This window comes from Colius striatus, chromosome 1 (assembly GCF_028858725.1).
Source record: "Colius striatus isolate bColStr4 chromosome 1, bColStr4.1.hap1, whole genome shotgun sequence".
Lineage (NCBI taxonomy): Eukaryota > Metazoa > Chordata > Aves > Coliiformes > Coliidae > Colius > Colius striatus.
In genome coordinates, this window is record NC_084759.1 from 38,030,606 (window position 1) to 38,051,893 (window position 21,288).

Genomic DNA, 21,288 nt, shown 5'->3' on the forward strand with positions numbered 1-21,288 from the left:
ATAATCATATTATGTAAGTAAAGTGAATATAATTTTCTTCATATCTATTTATTAAAATAAACATATTTCTGCATTTTCCTTAATTCTGCTCCATGTATTTCTTTGTCTTCAGACTTCAGAACCTTCAGACAGTTCCTTAGTAAAAAGAGATTCTGACTGCTCTTTCTAGTAAGAGCTGGCCAAGCATAGGATTATGTAGGACCAAATAGCCATATCTATGCATGTTTCCATTTTCTTTTGGAACAAAGGGCTTTGGTCAGGACTGTTTAAGAAACCTTTTGTTTATCTTTTTATCAGTACTTCAAATGTCTGCATGAAGAAATAAATAAATAATCACAACCAATTAGAATTGGTATCAGAGAGGCATCCATATCATGCCATGTTAGCAGTAAGTTTAAGTAACATTTAACCTGAAAGATAGTAAACTTCAATAGTCAATATTAAGTTACTTTGCCATTCTGTACAGTAGGATTTTAAAAAATGTTTAAACTCCTTATCTGATGTGTCACTGAATTCTTGTCAGGATTTCACCTTTTTTTCTTTTTTTTTCTTAATTTGTGAGTTTTAGGCAGTAGTGCTTGTATTACTGATTGAGCAAACCAAATGGTTTTGAACAAATGAGCACTTACTGAATACGTTTAGGGCCAAATCTAGGTTCCATGAAAGCCTGTGGAAAAGATTTCTTCGGTTTAAATGGGACCTTCCTTCCTTCCTTCCTTCCTTCCTTCCTTCCTTCCTTCCTTCCTTCCTTCCTCTCTTCCTCTCTTCCTCTCTTCCTCTCTTCCTTTCCTTCCTCCCTCCTCTTTCTTGCTCCCTTTCTTCTCTTTCTTCTCACTCTCCTCTTCCTCTCTTCTCTGTTGTTTTTTAAATAATAATTTCCAAGTTGGATACAACCTTAAGAACCTAAAATTATACAACTTTTGTGAACCTGAAATTACAAAAATTTTCACTTGCTAGAAAATTAAATCATATTTCTTCATTCTTTTTCTGCACAGATTGATAGCAGCAGAAAGTATTGAAGGTTTGAATTTTGTTCTCTTTTTATAGCAATAGTCACATCATTTACTTTCTGGTCATGATAGATTTTTTTTTCAAATATATTCTGTTCAAAAAGGCACTTTTAAAATAGTTGATGTTATTTGGTTTCTCAAATAATTATTGTATTTCTGTTTTTAGGATAGAACTCAGGGCACCTCTGCTTTAAAACTCAGCATGTTCAAAAATAGTTTAATTCATTGATATGTCTTTTTCAAGGTTGTTAGGATTTTTTTTGCTTTTCTTTCTATATTTTTTTACTGTGTTGCAGCAAAAGTGATTCTATAACCACACAATTTTTCCTTGTAAAAAAGTACTTACTGTATTTTGACATCAGTTTATTCTACTCTCAAAAGAAAGAATGAAGTGTGGTAAATGCTGACTTTTCTGTATGCTACCACGGTACTGTTACAATAACTCATGCAACCAAGCCTATTACATGTGCTCAAGTATGTCTAAAAAGTCTGGGCTAGATTCTGTCACCTTTGCACTGGGTAAGTAACATTTTACCAAATCAAGTAACTCTTTTTGAATAAGTTCCTACTTATCATAGGAATGACAGAATATGGCCCTCAGGATTTATCATTCGTTGCTTATTTCATCTGTATACATAACTATGTGAACCAAATGGACCATGATATGCTTAGAAAAATAACTGGAAATTCAGAACGAAATGAAACAAATCAAACCACAACAATGGAAAGAAAGAGAAATTAACAGGAATAAAGTCCCTTAGGCATTTGCCCAAGAACTAACACAACACAATCAGGAATTCAGAACATTTATTGCAAGAGCTGAATAACTAAATAACGTTGAACTGGCAAAGCAGTAACAAGGATAACTGGTTAGATATTTATTCTGTCAAAGTCATCAAACACCCCTCACAAACTGACATAAGTACTGCAATAAGCAATGCACCCCTAACCCATTTTTACGCCTTTAATACTGTCAAGGATCAAAAGAAAAAGTTTAAGAAGTGATCTGCTATATACAAAAGAATAAGGAAGAAGAAAAAAAAAAGGCCTTGTTTTTTGGTAAGAATAAGATCACCTTCAGATTAGCTAACTGTTACTTTAAGATTGATGGTTCACTGTGGCATAAGTAACTTTGCTTTTTTCTGTAAGGACTTTTTTTTTTTGCATGCTATTTATTTGTGTAAATCATCTGTCATGCCTTAACAAAAACCATCTAAAAAATGTTTGGATTTGATTTTGTTTTGCGTGCAACTTAGATCTTATTAACATTAGAGTCACTCTGCTGGTTTGACTGAGGTGACATGATACTCGTACCTGACAGGCATTGACCAACTATGATAACAAACAGTTAAACAGCAATAATTAGAGATTTAACCCTTTAGTTCCCCCAACTATCCTACCAGGAGAATGCTCTGTTACATCATGAAGGCACAACACATTAAATATTCTGTGGCTATGGTCTAAAAACACTCGTGTTACTACAACATTAACGCAGATGAAGATCAACACAAATGCTGCTGTATCAGCAATACAAACTGTCTTAGGTATAGACACACACCTGCCCAATTGGAAAAAAAATTATTCTTGTATTTTACTCCTGTAGAATTTCCTCCATATGTTCCAGCTGACATCAATGTCAGATACCACTCATTAAATGACAGACTGCAGTTAATTTGATCAAGAATTCCAAATGAACAGTTCTTCTCACCCACCACCATAAATGTAGACATTCTTTTTCTGTTTTGCAGTTTCTCTGGTTTATGAAACGTAATGGAATTTTTTAAACAATAATGTTAAATTTTTAAGCCCTTACACAAGTCCTTTCATTTCTTAATCTTAAAAAAACAGAAAAAAAAAAAACCAAACCAAAAAGAAGAAATTCTACCTGAATGCTGGCATCATTTGCTACTACATAGAAAGAAAAATCTTTTTTTTTTTCCTTTCTACAACCTATCTGCCCTTCCACCTCTTAACTCCTTTTTTCACTTTTAACCAAAGTGTTTTGAGTTCCTTGGAACATTGTGTGTCAGACAGACTACTAACACAGAAACACCATCACTGAAAATAAAAGCAAAACAACAGGAAGCAAATGAAAGAAAGTAAAAAGCAACTGTGAAACACAGAAATATGCTACAGTATCTTTTCAAGTGAACGTTATAAGTACACAAAAATTGTAAGTAATAATTGTCTCTATTTACAAGAATTTGAACACTGATAGACTTATAAAGTGTCCACTAACATTGTTAATAGCACAATAGGTTTCATGTTTACAGTTTCAATTGTTTTGTTTGCAATATATTCTCAAGTATAATGGTCCCAGCATAGATCAATGACAACAAAAGTACAATTTTCTAACCGGATATGCTTTTCAATCATTGCAATCCACTGAACTTTCTTGCTCTCTTGCTCTCCATATGCATCTTCTGTTGTTCATAGCAGCAGTCCAGGGTCAAAAAACAAAGAAAGAAAAAAGGGATATTTGCAAACTGGAGAGATCTCTGCAGATTTTTGTTAAGTCCATTTAACAAAACGACACACTAGTAGAAACACTCTTTCATGTTGCAGGACATCATACCTTCCACGGTGCTAACATAAAGATATGCATATCTCTGCTAGGTGAAGCATAGTGCTAGAGTTCTATCCAGTACCTAAAGCTCTGACACACACACAGTATTAGCAAGTCTAAATAGGCTAAGTCATTGGTCCAAAGTAACCATTTTTTATAGCTGATGCTCCTTTGGACTCTCAACAGCTCCTGAGGCCTGTTTATAAGACTTCAAGTTGGCCAGAGGAATGTCAGTCATGTGGTTGCCAGTGTTGAAATGACCCTCACTGGACCCATACTGCTTTCGGTCACTGAACTGGTTTCTGTTGCTATCTTCTTTCCAGGTCCTGGTCAATGTGTGTCCATTAACTAGCTTGTCCTTCTTAACCCATTCTTTCTGAGGTGCAAAGGTGGAGAGAGGAGACTTTGGCTGTTGGTATGGGCCCAAGCTGGGAGGCATCCAACAGTTGTCTGAGTGACCCAAAACCAGGCATTCTTGAGTACACATCTCTGTAGCTTCAGCTAATCCCCGTGGCCCAAGAGGCCCGTCTGCAGAAGAAAAACAACAGAAAGAAGAAAGAGGGAGAAAGAAAATAAACACAATATTAGACTGTGATATTTGTCATCAAATTTATACATATACTTGGTGAGAAAATGAACAATTATTTTGCAGTAAAATATTGCTGGTAAATCATAGATATTCATTCTCTTACAGTATGGCTGCTTTGTTGGGCATATACTCTCTGTATATGCTACCTACTTAGCTTCCAAAAGCAGAAATACAGTTGTATTAGCCCTAAGTTATCAGTCTCAAATCCTGCTATGAATAAAAATAACTCCCTTTTTCAGACACATTAAGAAAAGAGACCTAGGTAGGTGAAAATGTCAGAAAAAGTAAATATACCCTTGCAATTCTGTGTGAGAATTAATGCTGCATGTACAGACTTTGAATTTTGAAATATTTTCTTCTGCTTTCAACTCATTTTACTGTCACAGAGCAGTGGTGAACTAACAGCCTACAATAGACTGAGTAACACCTGAGCTATCAAAAAATGAGGTTTCTTAAAGAAATGATTGGTATATGGAATTATTCTAATGTCTACTACTTTACAAATCTGAGTTTTATATAGTTCTAGACATCTACCGAGGGGATAAAACTATAATACACACTCCCAACAAGTAAGAAATTAGTTAAACCTTCCTGGATTTAATATGAAACCATGAAATATTTTAAAGCATTGCAACAGGAAAGGGAATAAAAATCTGTAATTCTTCTGTCCATTAAAAGCATCTCAGCTCTTATGTAACCATAAAAATCAAGGTGTAAATAAAAAAAAAAAGAGATGGCTTAGATAAATCTTGCACTCAACAAAGAACTAGTCTCATAATTCTTTGCAAGTTAGAACTATGAGACCTCAGGAGACAGAATTAAAGCCCACCAAAGTATTACACATGTTAAATACCCACATCATTTTTCACACACTACTGAGGGCACAGCTGGCCAGCTGCAGGTATCTTGCAGTCATGAGACAGGTCAATCATGTCTTCAGCAGCACTAAATTGCTCTCAGTATTACTGCATTTCTAAACAGCTGAGTTTCCTCAACCTTGTCAGACTGGATGTATGAGGAGGGGCAAGCCACAAAAAGGCAGAGAAATCACATCGTGTGACTTAGATATTCCTCAATATCTGAGATATGTTTTGTCAGGATTCTTTGCTAACTGCATTGTAATTTTTAGCAAGAATTTTGAGATATCTTTTCTTGACTTCAGAGAAAATCAACTGGTTAGTGCTGTCGACATTTGAAGAATTAAGTTTCCTTGATTAAACAGCCTAGTGACAGGAAGTAAATTATAGATTGATTTTGGAGAAAGAACATTAGCAGGTAGACATGAACAGTGAAGTTATGAAGCACCTTAAAAAGCAGCACTGATTAGAAGAAAAATGTCAGCCTTATCTGGGCAAAAGAATTGTATCTTTATAATAAAATAATTGAGACTCAAAATCATAAGCGAGGACACTCTAACAAAGATTTCTATGTTACAATGCCAAAGAATATTTAACTCTCTTGTATTCCATGCATCTACAATAAATTACCATTATTTCAGTAATACTTTTTCTGAATACTGATATTATCCCAATTAATTTTATGTAAATTGTGATTCTTTCCCATGTTGTTGTGAGGTTTTTTAACTGGCACGTAACAAGTCACAGTAGTAAGTTCCACATATTATAACGCATTGCTTTTACATACATATCTTGAAAATAAAATCAGGAGTATTTGTAGGTGTTAGTAATTAGTTAATGTTATCTCTGAGTAGCTCATCTTTTTTTTTTAATATCTGGAGAATATATAGTATGTTGCTGATGTGACAAATAAAATTTGATTCTGCATTCCCAGTATAAGAAAGCTTCCTATTGCTTACAACTAGGACATGAAAAATGTATAGAGTCAATGCTACTTTTTATTTAGATCAATACAAGATTAAATAATTAAGCCGGAACCATAAAGAAAAAAAAGAAAAAGCAACTGTAAAGTAAGAGCTTAGGAGAGATTTGTATGAGAATGAAGAACTTTGATTCTAAAATGAGAACCGTGACAATTCCCTGACAGAGATAGATTATTATTTCTATAAAGCCCTTCTTTGAATCTTCTAGTATGAGGTTGAAATAAAACTGAGGTAGGTACTTAGTACTAAAAAAAAAAGCAACGATAAGTAAAGGAAGTACTCATGGTATATTGTTAGCATTTTGAAATGTTAATCTATAGGGTAAAAGATTACTTTTTTGTTTGTTTGTCTTCCAGGCTGCAGAAATTTAATTTTAAATAGGGAGGATGTTCTATTTTCAGAGGGAAAAAAAGGGAGAAGTAGCAGAAATATTTTCAACCTATCTACTGTAACAGTATGATACTATTTCACTGACCAAGGAGGGATGGTTTGGCAGGGATTAAAATTTTCCAAACACAAAGAAAAGCTTTCATCTACATATTTCAAGAAATACAGTCTGTATACTCTGCACATCCAATCTACAGTGGAATAAAATGTTAACAGGAAAGTCTTCAGTACAACACTTCTGAAGGGGATGTTACTTTCTCTATTTAGTTATATTTCAAGAAATAAGACATATATTTCCATTTAAAATTTAAATGAGTAATAAGCAGATTTTATTTAGAACTAAATATGCAAGTGGTCCTATAAGCTACATGTCAAACTCTTTGGAAGATTTAGGTAATGTATTTTGCTTTCTATAGTAACAGTTTCAGGCACTTAATGCTGTTCTGTTTAGGAGGAGCACCTCCTTGCGTTGTTTGGTTTAACAAAATACTACTGTCCCACTTTGCCTGCAAAAATTCATTATTCTTTGCAAGTCTTCTTCCAATCAACCTTCACTATGCATAGATTTCAACCAAAGGCAAGACTGTGGCAATGTCTGTAGCAGGCCAATTACAACTTTTGTATGGATTTAAGTCACAGAAAGTGACAGTTGTAGAGAGAGAACTGGGAATCCCAGAGGCACATATGTAAGACTTTTTCTTTGGCTGTATAGCTGCTCAAATACCTCTGAGGTATGGTGTAAGCTTGCTTGTACCTTGATATGTGCCTGTATGCAAAAAAAAATTAATAAAATACATGTCCAGAACTCAGAACAGGTTCAGATTTCTACTCAAATGAGCATGGGTATTTTCCAGTACCCTTTCTCACGTTTTTCAGTCTGTAAAATACAGGGAATATTTAATTGTCTTATTATTGTGAGATTTAAGTTTACAAAATTACTTGGAAAACTTCATGTAATATATAAGTAACAATTATTATTTTAATCACTTTTAGTTTAAGACATCATAAGATAAAAAGAAATCCACAAAGTATTATTTTTAGATTGTTAAAGGAATATATTTTACTGGTGAGCTGTGAGAAAGAATGATCATCCTTACTGGTTCAGGAAAATGGTAGCTTCATTCAAAATATGTGTGGTGCCTGTCACACTTGACCTCCAGTTAAGACCCTTAGATACAAGCATAATGTTTTTGTAAATATTATTGCTAATAACAGCAATGATGACAATTCAGGGAACTCGACAAAGATCCTGCACTGAGACACAGAATAAAAGGTGAAAAACAGATTTTGGAAAAAAGATCTCAACCTACAAAAAAAAAAAAGTCAGTCTTTTGACAATATGGATGTTCTTCAGCTTCTGTTTTATGAAATTATGTTCTCAGGTTTATTCTTTTCTAAGACTCTTTATGATTAAGGTTGCTGTTTAGTTGTATAAAGTGAAATGATCATGAGCAGTTTGATGGGAGAGATCTGGGGGTAGCTTGCCCTAAAGAGTTGGCTGCTTTGTATTAAGAAAGCATAATGTTGCCTTAATGGTAATTATCTTTCTCCACCACTGCTGAACAAAAGCTTTCACCCAATTTTCTAAAGTTATTTCATTACCACATACAATTGCACCACTCAAAAACCTATTCCTTCTGCTTTAATTTTATAATTGTATTAATTTGTTTCCTTTCTCTTCATAAAAATGTCACTGAAATTTCTGAATCAAGTCTTTTCATACTGAAGTACTTTATTGATATGTGGGGATTTTTTTCAAAGTATTTGTTCTCTGAACAATTTGTAATACGTGAGGCTGGTTATCAGTCTTGGCTGCTTGAATATATAATGACACAAGTGCTGATAAAACTGTACAAGCCATCTGTCTCTGGAGTTAAATGTTTTGAAAGCAAACACAAAAGTGCATAACAAACACTCCCTTAAATTGTCTTTGTAAATATTTATATCAGATCTCACCCAAAAATGCTTTTCTGTTGTTATTTTATTCTGTTAATAGCTGTCAAGCAGATGCATGACTTGCCTACTCAAAAACAGACAGGTGTAAGAAGGAAGATAATGCATGCCACTCAAGAGCCGGTCATACTCTAATGCTGAATTTCTATGTGGTCTTTTATCTCTTTTTATTATACCCAGAAGCTAAACTGCCCTTTCATTGATTAACTTACTGCTGCAATTAGCAACTAGCTTCTGGTGTGTTGATCAGCTGCTTTTCAACCTGTTTCTTCAAAACTCTCTTGCTTAAAGCCAGAAAATTCATCCTTTGGTTCTCAAAGAGTCAAGACCACAAGATAAGTTTCACTCAGTGGGACTTTTTGGTCACAAAAAATGAATGGGTACTCTTTGCCTGAGGGCACTAACATTAAGTATAATGGATTTGAACATGGCCACAGTTGTGTTTCAGGCAGTCCTATTTACTTAACATTTAATATTGCATCTTAAAAATGAAAACAACAGTAACAACATTTTCAGCTCTATTTAACCTCAAATACAGAAAGCTTTTTTTAAGTTTTCATGGGCTGCATAACCAAATGACCTTTCCTGAGACCACATGTTTTTACAGCCTTCCCCACATATATTGGAATTGAAATGACATTGTTACATTTTGTAGAGGTTTCACAATTACTGTATATATTAAATATAAATGCTTAAACCAGTATATAATGAAAAAGATTATTTTTTTCCCTCTTAAATATCAGCCAAATAATTGAGAAAGATTGTCCTTTATTTGTAGTCTGTTAAAAAAAAAAATAATCCAAGACTACAAAGCCACATACATGCTGTGCTGGATGTGTTTTCTGGATATAATTAATTAACAGCAAGATTCAGTGACCACTTAAACTATATTTTCAGTGACTTATTCTGTGGTCATTCCACCTGGCACAGTCAGTGCTGATAAAATCACATTCTGTCCCCAAATCACCTTGTTTCAAGGTCCCTGGATTCCTACCATTGCTGCTGCCAGTTTTGGTCGACTTATCACGACCACCTTGTAACTTGCTGCTTCTCATTCTCCTCCCTGGAGCTGTATCCTCTATACTCAGATAGAGATCAAGAAATCCCTGCTAGTTCGTGGTCCCTGTCTTGGCCCAAGCTTCTTTTTCCTCACTAGTGAAATAAGTAATACTGTAAGGTCAGCTTATATCTGCATTACTTAGCAGAGATAAACTGACAGAAACCATAATAATCACAATAACAGGACAGGAAGCCAGGAGATATGGCTATGTGACAGGTACTGCACAGAATACAATGCAGCAACTGAAATAGTTTCAGAAAAGACAAGGAAACCTGACAGAACAAGATTTTCTACATAATTCTGTGAAGAACTTAGATGATCCAGATAGTTTCCACAGAAATACAGGTATCTAACAGCAGAACTGCAATTTCTAAATCATGTGTGACTTCTTTGACTCCATTGGTGGCTACTTTTTGAAATGCAAAATAATTCAATTAGTTGAAATTCCATTTCTACTCAGAATTGCCTCAGTCTTCTTATGACTGAGATTGCTTCACGTCTAAATATTTTCAGAGTTGAGGAAAGTGTTACCTTACCTTTATATGTTGGATATCCAAATGTGACATTTTAAGAGTACTACCATTTGTCGACAGGTTGTAGCTTTGAACAACATAGGAGTGAAATAGGTTGGAGTCTTACCCCCTCTGGTTTATACTTATAGGCTAATTATAGACAGGACATCTGTCGTTTGTTTCAAGCACGATACAGAGGCCACTTGTGGTTAGAACTTCTTCTGGAAGGTTAACTCCAGATATCTTTTTTTCCTGATAGATTCTGGTCCCTCTCTACTACAGATTACTTGACCCTGGTACAAAGAGCTCTTTCAATAAATGAGAAACGGTTCTTTAATCCTGCAGAGAAGAGGATGCTGAAATTAGTAATCTAGTGGAGAAAAGAGAGCTGTTAACATCATGATCACTTATAAAACTATTCTGTGTTTCTTGAGTTCTTTTCACCTATAACTGCTCTACTACAAAAGCTACACTGAAAAGGACTATTAGGTTGTTTTATTTTATTTCTTCTGGCATCCATCCTAGAAATTGAATACCATTATGATTTGCAAGTTACACTTTCATCAGTAATAACTCTGTTGTCAATATGTTATTTTTATCTGGCTTAACTTTCTGTTCTGTTCTGATTTCCAAATATTTTTTTCTTCATAGACATACATGTCTATAAACCTTTATGCATTTCCATGCATGCATATTCAGGAATTAGTTATGTATGATAGTGTCCTCCCTTTGAAGCAATGTCACTCTAGACAAAATTTTAGTTCCTTTCATTTTCCAAGACAAAATACTTAAAAAAAAAAAAAAAAAATTACAATGCTTTGAGAATAAAGCCTTTTTTGGTTTTTTAGATCTGCTTATATACACATTTCCTTGTAAGGAATTTTGTGGCTTGTTTCTCAAGATGGGATCAAGGAGGCTACCATCAAGATAGGCATCCAGTAAGATGTAGAGCAGGTGCCATAAGACTAAGTTTGCATGTTGCCACGCCTAAACAAATAAAGTATGTAAGGAATTTCAGCAGAGTTTAGTAGTTAATAGTTATTAATAATCCTGTGAAATCTTCCAAAAGTGTTTGTTTGGAAATATAAAGTTTAGTCTATAGGCAGGCCACATTTACATCTCACCAGCCGTGACATCTAAAAATACACTTGAAATTAGTTCAGCTGTATGTTACTACATTTCTGACTGCTGAGCTTGTGAGATACTAGGGATCAAATCTGCTCAGCGGTCTTTAGTCTTTCTGAATAGACTAACGATTTATTAACTAATGCTAGACTTGTGACCATTCTACAGATAAGTTACAACACTCCTTGAAATCACAAGGGTATGTTCCATGCAATCAAGGATGTAGGAAGATGCCACAGGTGACACTACCAAGAAGACATGGCCTGGAGTGGTGCTGAGCCTCCCACTGCACAGCTCAAACCTGTATGATACAGTGCTTTTCACTAGTCATGGAAATCCAACTGTGTTGCTTATCACAAATTGCACATTGCCTGTGTTCAAATCTCTGTGACATTCTTTTTTTTCTCTCTTTTTTTTTTTTCTTAAGACTTTAAATGCATGAAACTTTATGCTTTGTAGTAAATGAGGTAGATTCATCAGATAATTTAGTGTTTTTTTCTGGTTTTTAAAATCTATGTATCAGAAAATACGAATTGTATTCTGTATAAACTTTCACTGACAAATGTACTCAATTGTAGCATATCCTTTAGAAATATAGAAGATACAAAATAATATCTGGCATTTTTATTCTGGTCTGTTGTTAGAAAACAAATAAACAAACTGCAATTTGTATTCTCAGATTAAGTGTTGCACTGTGGATGCAGACAGTCACCTTCCGGGGAGAGTGGTAGAAAAGAAGTGCAATCAGGATTTGGCAAAAAACCATTTTGTTAACAAATAAAGAAAGAATGAATGTTTTACACATCTCTTATACAGATTTCATTCTTTGGTCACAGATGAAAAGTCAACATTTGCAAATGGAGATAGTCCAAACACAATAATACATGGGCAGCCAGAACAGCAGATTCTCTCCCTGAGAGGATATTGTTATTTAGACAAGATTTTATGGCACACAAAGAGCAGACAGCATATCTTTATAAATTTGCACCCATCTTCAGCATGGCATGGAAGTCATCCATTGTCTTGTCTCTTGAAGCTACTTCTACGAAGAAAAGTAATAATATTTCCTCAAAATTACAATTTTTTTCCTGCCACACATTTAATTTTAGCAGGACAATCTAGCAAATCAAAATACCACAGAGGATTCAAACAAATCTTTTAAATTTTATTCCATCACTTATTGAGACTAAAGAACAGTCAGTGTTCAAGTATTTGGAATAATATTCATTTTCAGCAGTAATTATTTTCATTAAGTAGCTCTTCATTTTGTAGCCTAAAAAAGTCTTTACTCCCAAAAGATGATGATAAATGGTGATAATAAAATATTTATAAAACATCCCACGGTCATCATCGTTTATTATCTTTTTTTCTCTCATACCTAAGTATTTATGGTACTCAGTCAAAATCTTTTGTTGCATTGATTTACAGGCAACTTGCTGAGACAGCACCACTTTTGACATGGTCACATTTTCTGATCTATTAATATGCCCCAAATATGAACCTGCTGTTAGTCAAAAACAACTTAAGTCTTAATTTGGAAGATTCTGGCAGGTGTTTATGACAAAATCAATTTTTTGGACAGTAATTTCCACAAGTTGTATTTAAGAAAAGGTAGAATTCAATGTGAAAAAAAAATATATTCAAAATGAGTAAAACTGCCAGAATGCTGTGAAACTGAGCTGAATATTTTTTCAGCACTGTACAGTTTTTTAATTTTTTCTTATGCAGCTGCTAAGTGCCTGACCATTAACTTACATGTAGCAGAAAAATAAAACCAATCAATTTGAATTTAATTTGAATTTTATGATTTTAAAAAGAAATCCAAATTGAAGAGCTCTTTTTTCTAATTGCTTTCCCACTTACAGTGAAAGCCTGATCTTCTGACTTGTGATAAATGCAGATCATGCCTTGCAAGCACATATAATATCTTATGATTTTTTGAAGCATGGGTATTGGCTCTATTAGTTCATAACTAAATAAAAGCACAATTTATTGTCACATATAAATATATAATGAACTGCACTGTCTATGCAAATGTATATGTGTGTTTTATTTGTGTGCATATATATACTCACATATATTTTCTATATTTTTACTTCTGTATTTAACATGTGTGTATATATTCTGGCTATCCTTTTAAGTCCTTTAACTACATTTAACACCACAATGGAATGGTGATGTGCATTTAATTGAATGTAATCACTTACAAAATGAGCAATTTAATCTCTGTGCTCAAGTTGAGTATGCAGTCATCATAGCCACCTTCTGTTATCAATGAAGAGAGAAACATCTGCATGAAGTGATTCAGCTCTCTAAAGATCTGACTCACTTTCTGGAGGTGTGAGTTTCTGTCCATTGATGAAAAGGAAATCCATGGATGGTGATTACATCAAGCTCTATGTATTTAAAATGGATGTGATAAGTCTAGATCTTTATTGCTAGTTCTAGAAGATGTTTAATTGATTTTCTCCTGTCCCTTGAAAATGCACTTCAATAAAGTTTTTCCATTATAAGCAAAATGGTTACAGCAGCCAGTGAATAAAACAGCAGGCAACTATACAATGTGGAGTAACCAAATGGTACTATATCTCAGGAAGAAAGATTTGATGAAGGCTGGAAGAGACTTAATGAAGGTAGACTGTTTTAGTCAAGTTACTTTTCAAAAATTTAATCTTTCAAATTATTCTAGTTCTCCACATTTTGAAAGAGGATTGAAGATCCTGAAATGCTGCTATTTATAAGCGAGAGAAGACTGATTATTAACATTTCCTGAAGTCTTGAAAGCAGGACAGATCATTCAGTTACAAACCTGGAAAACATACAACTGTGAAAAAGTGAAAATTATAAAATTTAGGGGCCAGATTAATCTTTGGAAGTTTTACTGCATCATAAATCAATTTGAGTTTTAAATTAGGGAAAAAGTTTATATTCAGAGGCATTTGTCATTTTATTTGTTGTACTTATTTGCAGAATATTCTCAGATCATACATAGGATTAATGAAACCCAAACCATCTCTTAAATTGTAGTAATTTTGTCAGTTTCTATTAATCTTCTTTGATGAATCATTCAGTAACTCTCTGCAAATATCTTCAGTTCTCTTTTAATCCCCAAGTATTATCTACTTTCCTGTAAACTTGAAATATCACAAAAAATATTCAGCCAATACTTTACCATATATTGATAGCTTAAGAAAATGATTCTTTATCCTATTGAAAGAGTATTTTTTATAGGAGGTATTGTATTCTAATCAAATGTAACTTTTTCTTTAAAAGTATACTACAGGTTTTAATGTTGCATAAAGCTTTATTATTTCTGGCATTCTAAGAATAGCAGTAGGCTGAGTGTCCAATGGATCTTCACAAAAAAGACTGGAGAACTACAGTCTTAAAAACCTTATTACTCTTATTATCCACCACAGAAGCGTATGAAGAAGAAGCCTGCATAAGGACCACTGCTAGAGTTTCCCTTTATTTAATCCCAAATACAAGCATTCTTTATTAAAACAGTAATGGAAAAGGCTATTCTGCCATAAGCTGCCAATTTACTTCACTATCCCTCAATCTTTCCAGACTTCAATCCCAGACTTCAGTATATTTCTATACACCTACATTTATTTTATTTTATTTTTTTAAAATCAAATCAAACAAATTAGAGTTTTATGAGGCACTGAGTGGAGCTGTCAGTTTGATTCTCTCTGAAAGTAACAAGTCTGGGTTTTAATCTTGAGAAAAATAATTCTAAGTTATTAGCTTTGGGATGTTTAGCAAATTATAACATAAAGCTGCCATCAGGAACATCAGTGTATCTTGATTACAAATCCTATCACTTAGATATGTTATTATATATTCCATCTTATTTTCTAAGTATTATTTTCTAAGAACTATATTAACTTCTGTACAGCAGCAAGAGGTCAAAGTTAACATTTTTTTCCCATTATTTTTTAATAAAAAAGAGGAAAAATCAATTGCCTACTTTAAGGAATGAATGAAAAATAATAAAAATTTTAAAAAATAGGCTAACACCATAAAGCTACAATATTAGTAATTCATTTACAAGCAAAATGAAAACAGAAATATATATACTATGGTGTTTAAAAACATAATGTTAATTAAGAAATATAATTAAGACTTTTTGAACAGAAACATGAAATTAATTACATAAGTAGGTTAATCACAGCTATCTAAACAAACATTTAAATTAAGCTGAAATGTACTTTTTTTTATAAAGTCCTATTACTAACACATATTTCTTGCCATTCTTATGTTTTCCTAGTTTCCTTCAGTACTATTCAGTTCAAAATAAAATCTAGGTTAAACTGAATTTGTTGCAAACTTTTGGCAGATGCCTTATCTGTAAGTGATATTAAGTAAATTAGTAGTTTAACTGACTTGAAAAGACCTTTTGAAGTACCTTTCTCTTTGCAGAATTAGGAGATAAATCTGGGAAATTGTTCTTCTAACTTACACTACATAGATCTTAATAACTGAAGTATACAACATAAGACTGTTTAAATTAGCTGTCTAGTAAGCTTGATTATATTGTTGATTGTCTTCCATTCTACACAAAAACATAAATTTCACAGGGCACAGATGTTAGAGATGCTACTAAACTAATTCAGAGATGGAAGAACACTTACTAATTCTGCTTCTCTAACAACATCTTATTCAGTTCATTTTGTAAAATTCAGTTCAGTGCCAGTTGAGTTGTCAGAATTGCAAACATGTCATATAGAGAATACTAGAAACTGTTTACCTTATGTCTAAGTTACACAGATGTTACAATTCCCTCATTTTCTTTAAACTGTTTATTTACATCATTTTTGAATAAGAGATATCCATGACTGTTAATGAGCTTATATATTTTAAAGTAAAACTCCCATTAAAAAAATGTTCCTGATTCAAAACATACTTGGCTAAACTTTGACTGAAAATTAATGAGACACATTTGCATTCAATATAATGACAACTAATACAGAAGCAATGACTGCATATTGTATTTTCGAAATAATTTTTGTTAGTCACACAGTCCTATTGTAATCCTTAGAAAAACCTATACTTCCAGGCTTCCCAATCTTACCTGGAAGACTGAAGAAAAAAATCTTCGGGCTTATAAAGAGGAAATCAAACCGTATTTCACATGAATAGTGAATCCACACTAATGGAGGCTGAAAAATTTCTTTTGTCTTCCTTCTTTTTAAAGAAAAATCTCAGCAACTCAAAGCCATCCAAACCTATTACATTTTCTTTTACTATATTATACTTATTCATGCAAGAGAAGCTAGAAAGTGGGCCATCCAAATCTAAGTACACAGTAAAAAGATTGTCTAAAATTAGTGCACACAGTACACATATGGTAGGCCTCCCCTAGCAGTTTTACAGGAGTATCGTGGATGACATCTCCAGGTACCTGAACTTTATTAAGCAAACAAATGCTAACAAATATTGATTTTTAAATGGATTAAAATGGATTGAGCTGAAGAAAGAATTGTTACTATTAGCACAGATCACGAACACTAACTCATGCAATAGGCCTTTTAGATTCTCCTTTATGATTGTACATAGTTTGGTTTCTCAGGTAATAAAGAAACAATCATTGAAAGTTTGGGAAATTTAGTTCATGTGTAAAGCATTTTTGGTGCAGGAGCACACCAAGAGAAAGTGTTGTTTTGTTTTCCTTAACCCATTGTTCTTGTATAATGACAAAAGATGAGATTTAATACCTGCTAACCTCCTTAGACTCCCTTTCATTTTTATGAAAGTGTCTAGAAACTTATATTTCTTAACAATTACTGTAACATGAGAGTTGCAAATACTTGGCAGTTCACTGCATCTTTGTTTTATTGTTTTCCAGTTTGAGACATAAGGGTAAACATTAATTTCATAAATTTGTATTTACTGGTTTCGTTATTTATCTTATAATAATAAAAAAAGAAAATCAATGCATAATATAACTTTGGACACATATTTAATGAGGTATGTTCATGCTTATCACATTCCAGCTTCTGGAAAATAAAAAGGCTAACTTTTTAATACTTCCAATGTTTCACCTTCTTGACAGGCACTGTGGTGCAGATGTTAATTACTGTTTATAGAATGCCTTGTCAAAACACCTAAAAATATTTGTTTAATTAATGACTTTGTTCTCGGCTTGGGTTCAATGATTGATTTGAGATGAAAAACATTGAAAAAGATCAGTAATACTTGGTTAGGACACTTAGTTTTCCTTGCAAACCCTGGCTACTAATGCATGGCTTTGTGCCAACAATTTAGCTTTAGAAGAGGAACTATTGTAAAACTGTAGTTATGAAGGAATTAACAGTCACATTTAAGAAGATTATTACCTTTGTGTCAAGTGAGTTAATTTATTAAGTGGTAACTTCTGAGGTAGCAAGTCATTTAGAAATAATGTCAAACACTTAAGAGCACAATGACTTATCTGAGATGACAGAATACTTTATTAGCAGACAAACAGAAGTATTCCAGGCCAATTTATTCAGTGGGATAAGAGACAAGCAACTGTTTCTCCACACATTCATTGGACACATATCTCTTCTCCTTTGAAATAGGCTGGAGTTTTGCTATTGCCTTTGTTGGGCATAAAACTAGGTCTTTCGTCTCTATAGAACACTAAATGGATTTTACCAGCAAGCTTGATTTAGGAAAGCATACACTGAAAGAAACAAACAGATCAATTCCACTGTGAACTACAAGTCATTCCTTTTAGCATTTAGCTTCCCCATATACCACATCAATTCTTGCTTTACAAGTTCTTCAGCTCAAGACTCTACTTTTCCTGAGTTGTCTTTGTATAGTTTTGCTTAGTTTCTTTTTGATAAGTTTTCAACTCAGATCTCATCAGTACTCCTGTTTTTTTCTCAAAAAAACCTATTTAATTCCACGGTCTTCTAAACTGCCTGGATTATAAATCCTTCTCTTACACATTATATCTATGAATTTAATTATCAAATATCACATAAAATGAGGAAAAGTCTTCTTTTTGTACTTCATCTAGGTATAAAAATTATGCTTATTTAAAAACAGAATTGTTAACTAATGCCAGATTCATTCCACCCTAGGGTTCAGCTCCAGAGACAGTCATCAGAACTGGTGATTCAAAGAGAAGTTTTCATCTTCTACATTGTCATATTAAAAGATCAAGGTGATAAGTGCTAAAGAGAAGACAAGTATAAGACTGAGATTCAGATTCATATTCAAAATGTAGATGTCTACAATGTATAAAATCTACATGGGAACCACAGATATATGTATTTTCTAACCTATCACTTTAATTAACTACCAGTCAATCCTATCGATCTAGTCAATACAATATAGTAATTAATCAAACCAAATGTTTTTATTAGATCTCCATTGACCATAAAGACAAGTTAAGGCTTCTAACCTATGCACGCATATTCCTTGTAGATAGCTAAATTTAGCATTCAAATCTGGAGGTATGTCCTACCCTTGACTTTTCCATAACTGTTAATCACTTTTTTCTCTTAATCTGCATGCAAAGATTAGGAAACCATTCCTTACATAACGAATTATTTCTTTAAAACTAATTGCTATATAAAAATGTTGAATTTTTTTTTTTTAAATTTACAAAATTAAATTTGTTGAAGTAATTACTTTTTCCTGAGTTCTGCTACTTGTGGACAGAACAGAGCCCCTTCTCTAGAAAGGCTTTCAGATGGTCTCAAAATACATGTTAAAGAGTTTTGGGACAATTTCTCTAGAGAAATTCTTTTTTTTTTATTATGCATTATGAGACAAAAATAGAATGGAATTTCATAGAAATACCAGGGACAGCATTTACTTTCACAGTATTGTAAATATATGCCACCATAGAAGTATGTATTGAGTCAGTATTAAGAGATCAAAGCTATAAATGTAGGACTGTGGGCCAGGCCAACAAAACTGAAAAATAGTCAACAACTCATAATTCCACTAATGCTAATGGCTTTATTGAGTGCAAGGTGAGATGATAAACCTTTCAAAAAAGTTCGAAAAGATGGATTACAGCACAAACTGCATTTGGCCTCCTATTCAGGCATTAAGTGTTAGTAGTATTCCTGATTAAAATGGAAAATGACATTTCCTGCTGTGGAGAGAAAAATAGCACTGAAAGCAGTAAACACCTGGCAGACACCTTGAATATGAAACTTTTTATTAAGCATTGCATATTTTTTTCTTTGTTAATTAATCTATTTCACAGTCTCAGGTAATCGCTTTGCAACTTCTCAGTAGCTGACTTTCAAAAGAACTTTACGCTCTGTCAGTTTCCATACCTGCATTGTCAAAGAACATGGGAATGACATAAACATCTTGGTAATTTGTTCACTACTGGCTTGCATATCTTTTCCATAATGCTCTTTTTCCAGAAGGCAGTAACATTAAAAACACTCTTTGTCCTAATCGTTATGCATTGACAGTGTATTCTCTGGGTCTGTTACTTTGCTAAGTAAACCTTCAGGGTGTATCTATTACACAGCTAAAAGATAGAGGTAGTAAGGTCTCCTTGTTGACAAGACTGATTAAGTAGGACTGTAGTGCTTGTCTGCAAAAATGCCCACCTCAGCATGGCCTGCAGGAGTCATAGCACCAACTAGAATACTTGCTTAAACTTCATGCTAACTGTTGCACATCACCTAAGCTTTCCTGTCGATATTTGATGTGCTTTCATCTAATACATGCTGTTTACTGAGGAGGCATTTACTACAGACAAACAGGCACAATTAATCAGAGGAAAAAGCTAAATTCAACACCAACCAATTTTATAAATATGTGACGTGTAAAATTAGTGCTACCTGACTACAATGTCATAAATGTACAGCCAATCTTAGAAGAGAGGAAAGCGAGAACAAGATGCCACAAATCTATAAGAATTTATTTGAAGGAATTAAACAGAATTAAAAAGGAAAATGTAACATCATGACAACTAATAGAAGACCAGCCACATATATTTTAGGAATTGTAGATAATGTGAAATCACCATGGTAAACAACATTCTTTTTAGAATCAAAGGAAATTGAATCAATCTCTTCTCTCTGGACTTCAGTAAAGCATGTGATGAACTCTGATTATCTTCTTTATGAGGAAAGGCTGTGGGAACTGGGGCTATTTAGTCTAGAGAAGAGAAGACTGAGGGAAGATCTCATTAATATTTAAAACTATATAAATGGTGGGTGTCAGGAGATTGAGATATCCCATTTTTCTATTGTATCTAACAACAGGACAAGGGGTAATGGGATGAAGCTGGAACACAAAAAGTTCCACTTAAACATAAGAAAAAACTATGTTACTGTGAGGGTGAGGGAGCCCTGGCACAGGCTGTCCAGGGAGGTTGTGGAGTCTCCTTCCTTGGAGGTCTTCAAGACCTGCCTGGATGCATTCCTGTACGACGTGATCTAGGTGGACTTGCTTCTGCAGGGGGGTTGGACTAGATGATCTCTAAAAGTCCCTTCCAACCCCTACCATTCTATGATTCTATGATTCTATGAACTGCCATATAAGAAATTATTTTAACTAGAATTCATACTAATAGAATCTGTAGGTTGACTCAAGGAGTGAATAGATGATGTTGAAAGGAGAAGTATGGGATTTGAGATTCCACAATTCAACATCAGGACTAATATTGAAAAATATTTTCAGTAAGTACCTTGATATAAATACATGCAATGGACCAATAAAATCTGCTCCTGACACAAAACTGGGAAGTACCATCAATATAAATCAAGTTATCTCATCAAAAGAGCTAGACAAGTTAAAAAAGGACAGGAGTCTTTCTTACTGGCAGAGACTAGGACCTAGATTTTAGCTTGTTTCATTTAAGATATTTTAATTAAATTTAATTAAAATTTAAGTAGAGTCATGGCAGCTGGTGTACAATAGAAGTTTACACTGTAATAAAATATTAAGACTATAGTCACAATGACTGTTTATAATTGAAGATAGCTAAAAGGATTTCTGATTACCTACAGACAGAATATGCAGCAGTAAGGATAAGAATTCTGAGCAAGAAGGTGGGATTTTTCAGTATGAATGGTATTCAGCATTCACGTACTTTCAAAAAAACTCATCTAGTAGAAGAAGGTACTAGAATTAGGATGATCTGATGAAATACTGGCATTTGTAATTGAAGAATGCCTTTCAGCTAATCATCTAAATCCTTTAAATGGGTTCTTTTAAACAGGCTCTTTTACAATGTGATTCATCTGAACTCCTTTAGGTTTTACTTTATGATGAG

General features: G+C 33.5%; 1 protein-coding gene across 3 annotated transcripts in view; it reads right to left on the reverse strand.

Annotated features, from left to right (window-relative positions):
• Nucleotides 1–3,730: 3,730 nt before the first annotated feature.
• PCDH9 (protocadherin 9) overlaps nucleotides 3,731–21,288 on the reverse strand; it is a 665,591-nt gene continuing 648,033 nt past the window's right edge. For all 3 annotated transcript variants that reach the window (XM_062020498.1, XM_062020497.1, XM_062020496.1), the window contains one exon: nucleotides 3,731–4,104. In XM_062020498.1, coding sequence (XP_061876482.1) covers nucleotides 3,731–4,104 — 374 coding nt within the window. The remainder of the gene's footprint in view (nucleotides 4,105–21,288) is intronic.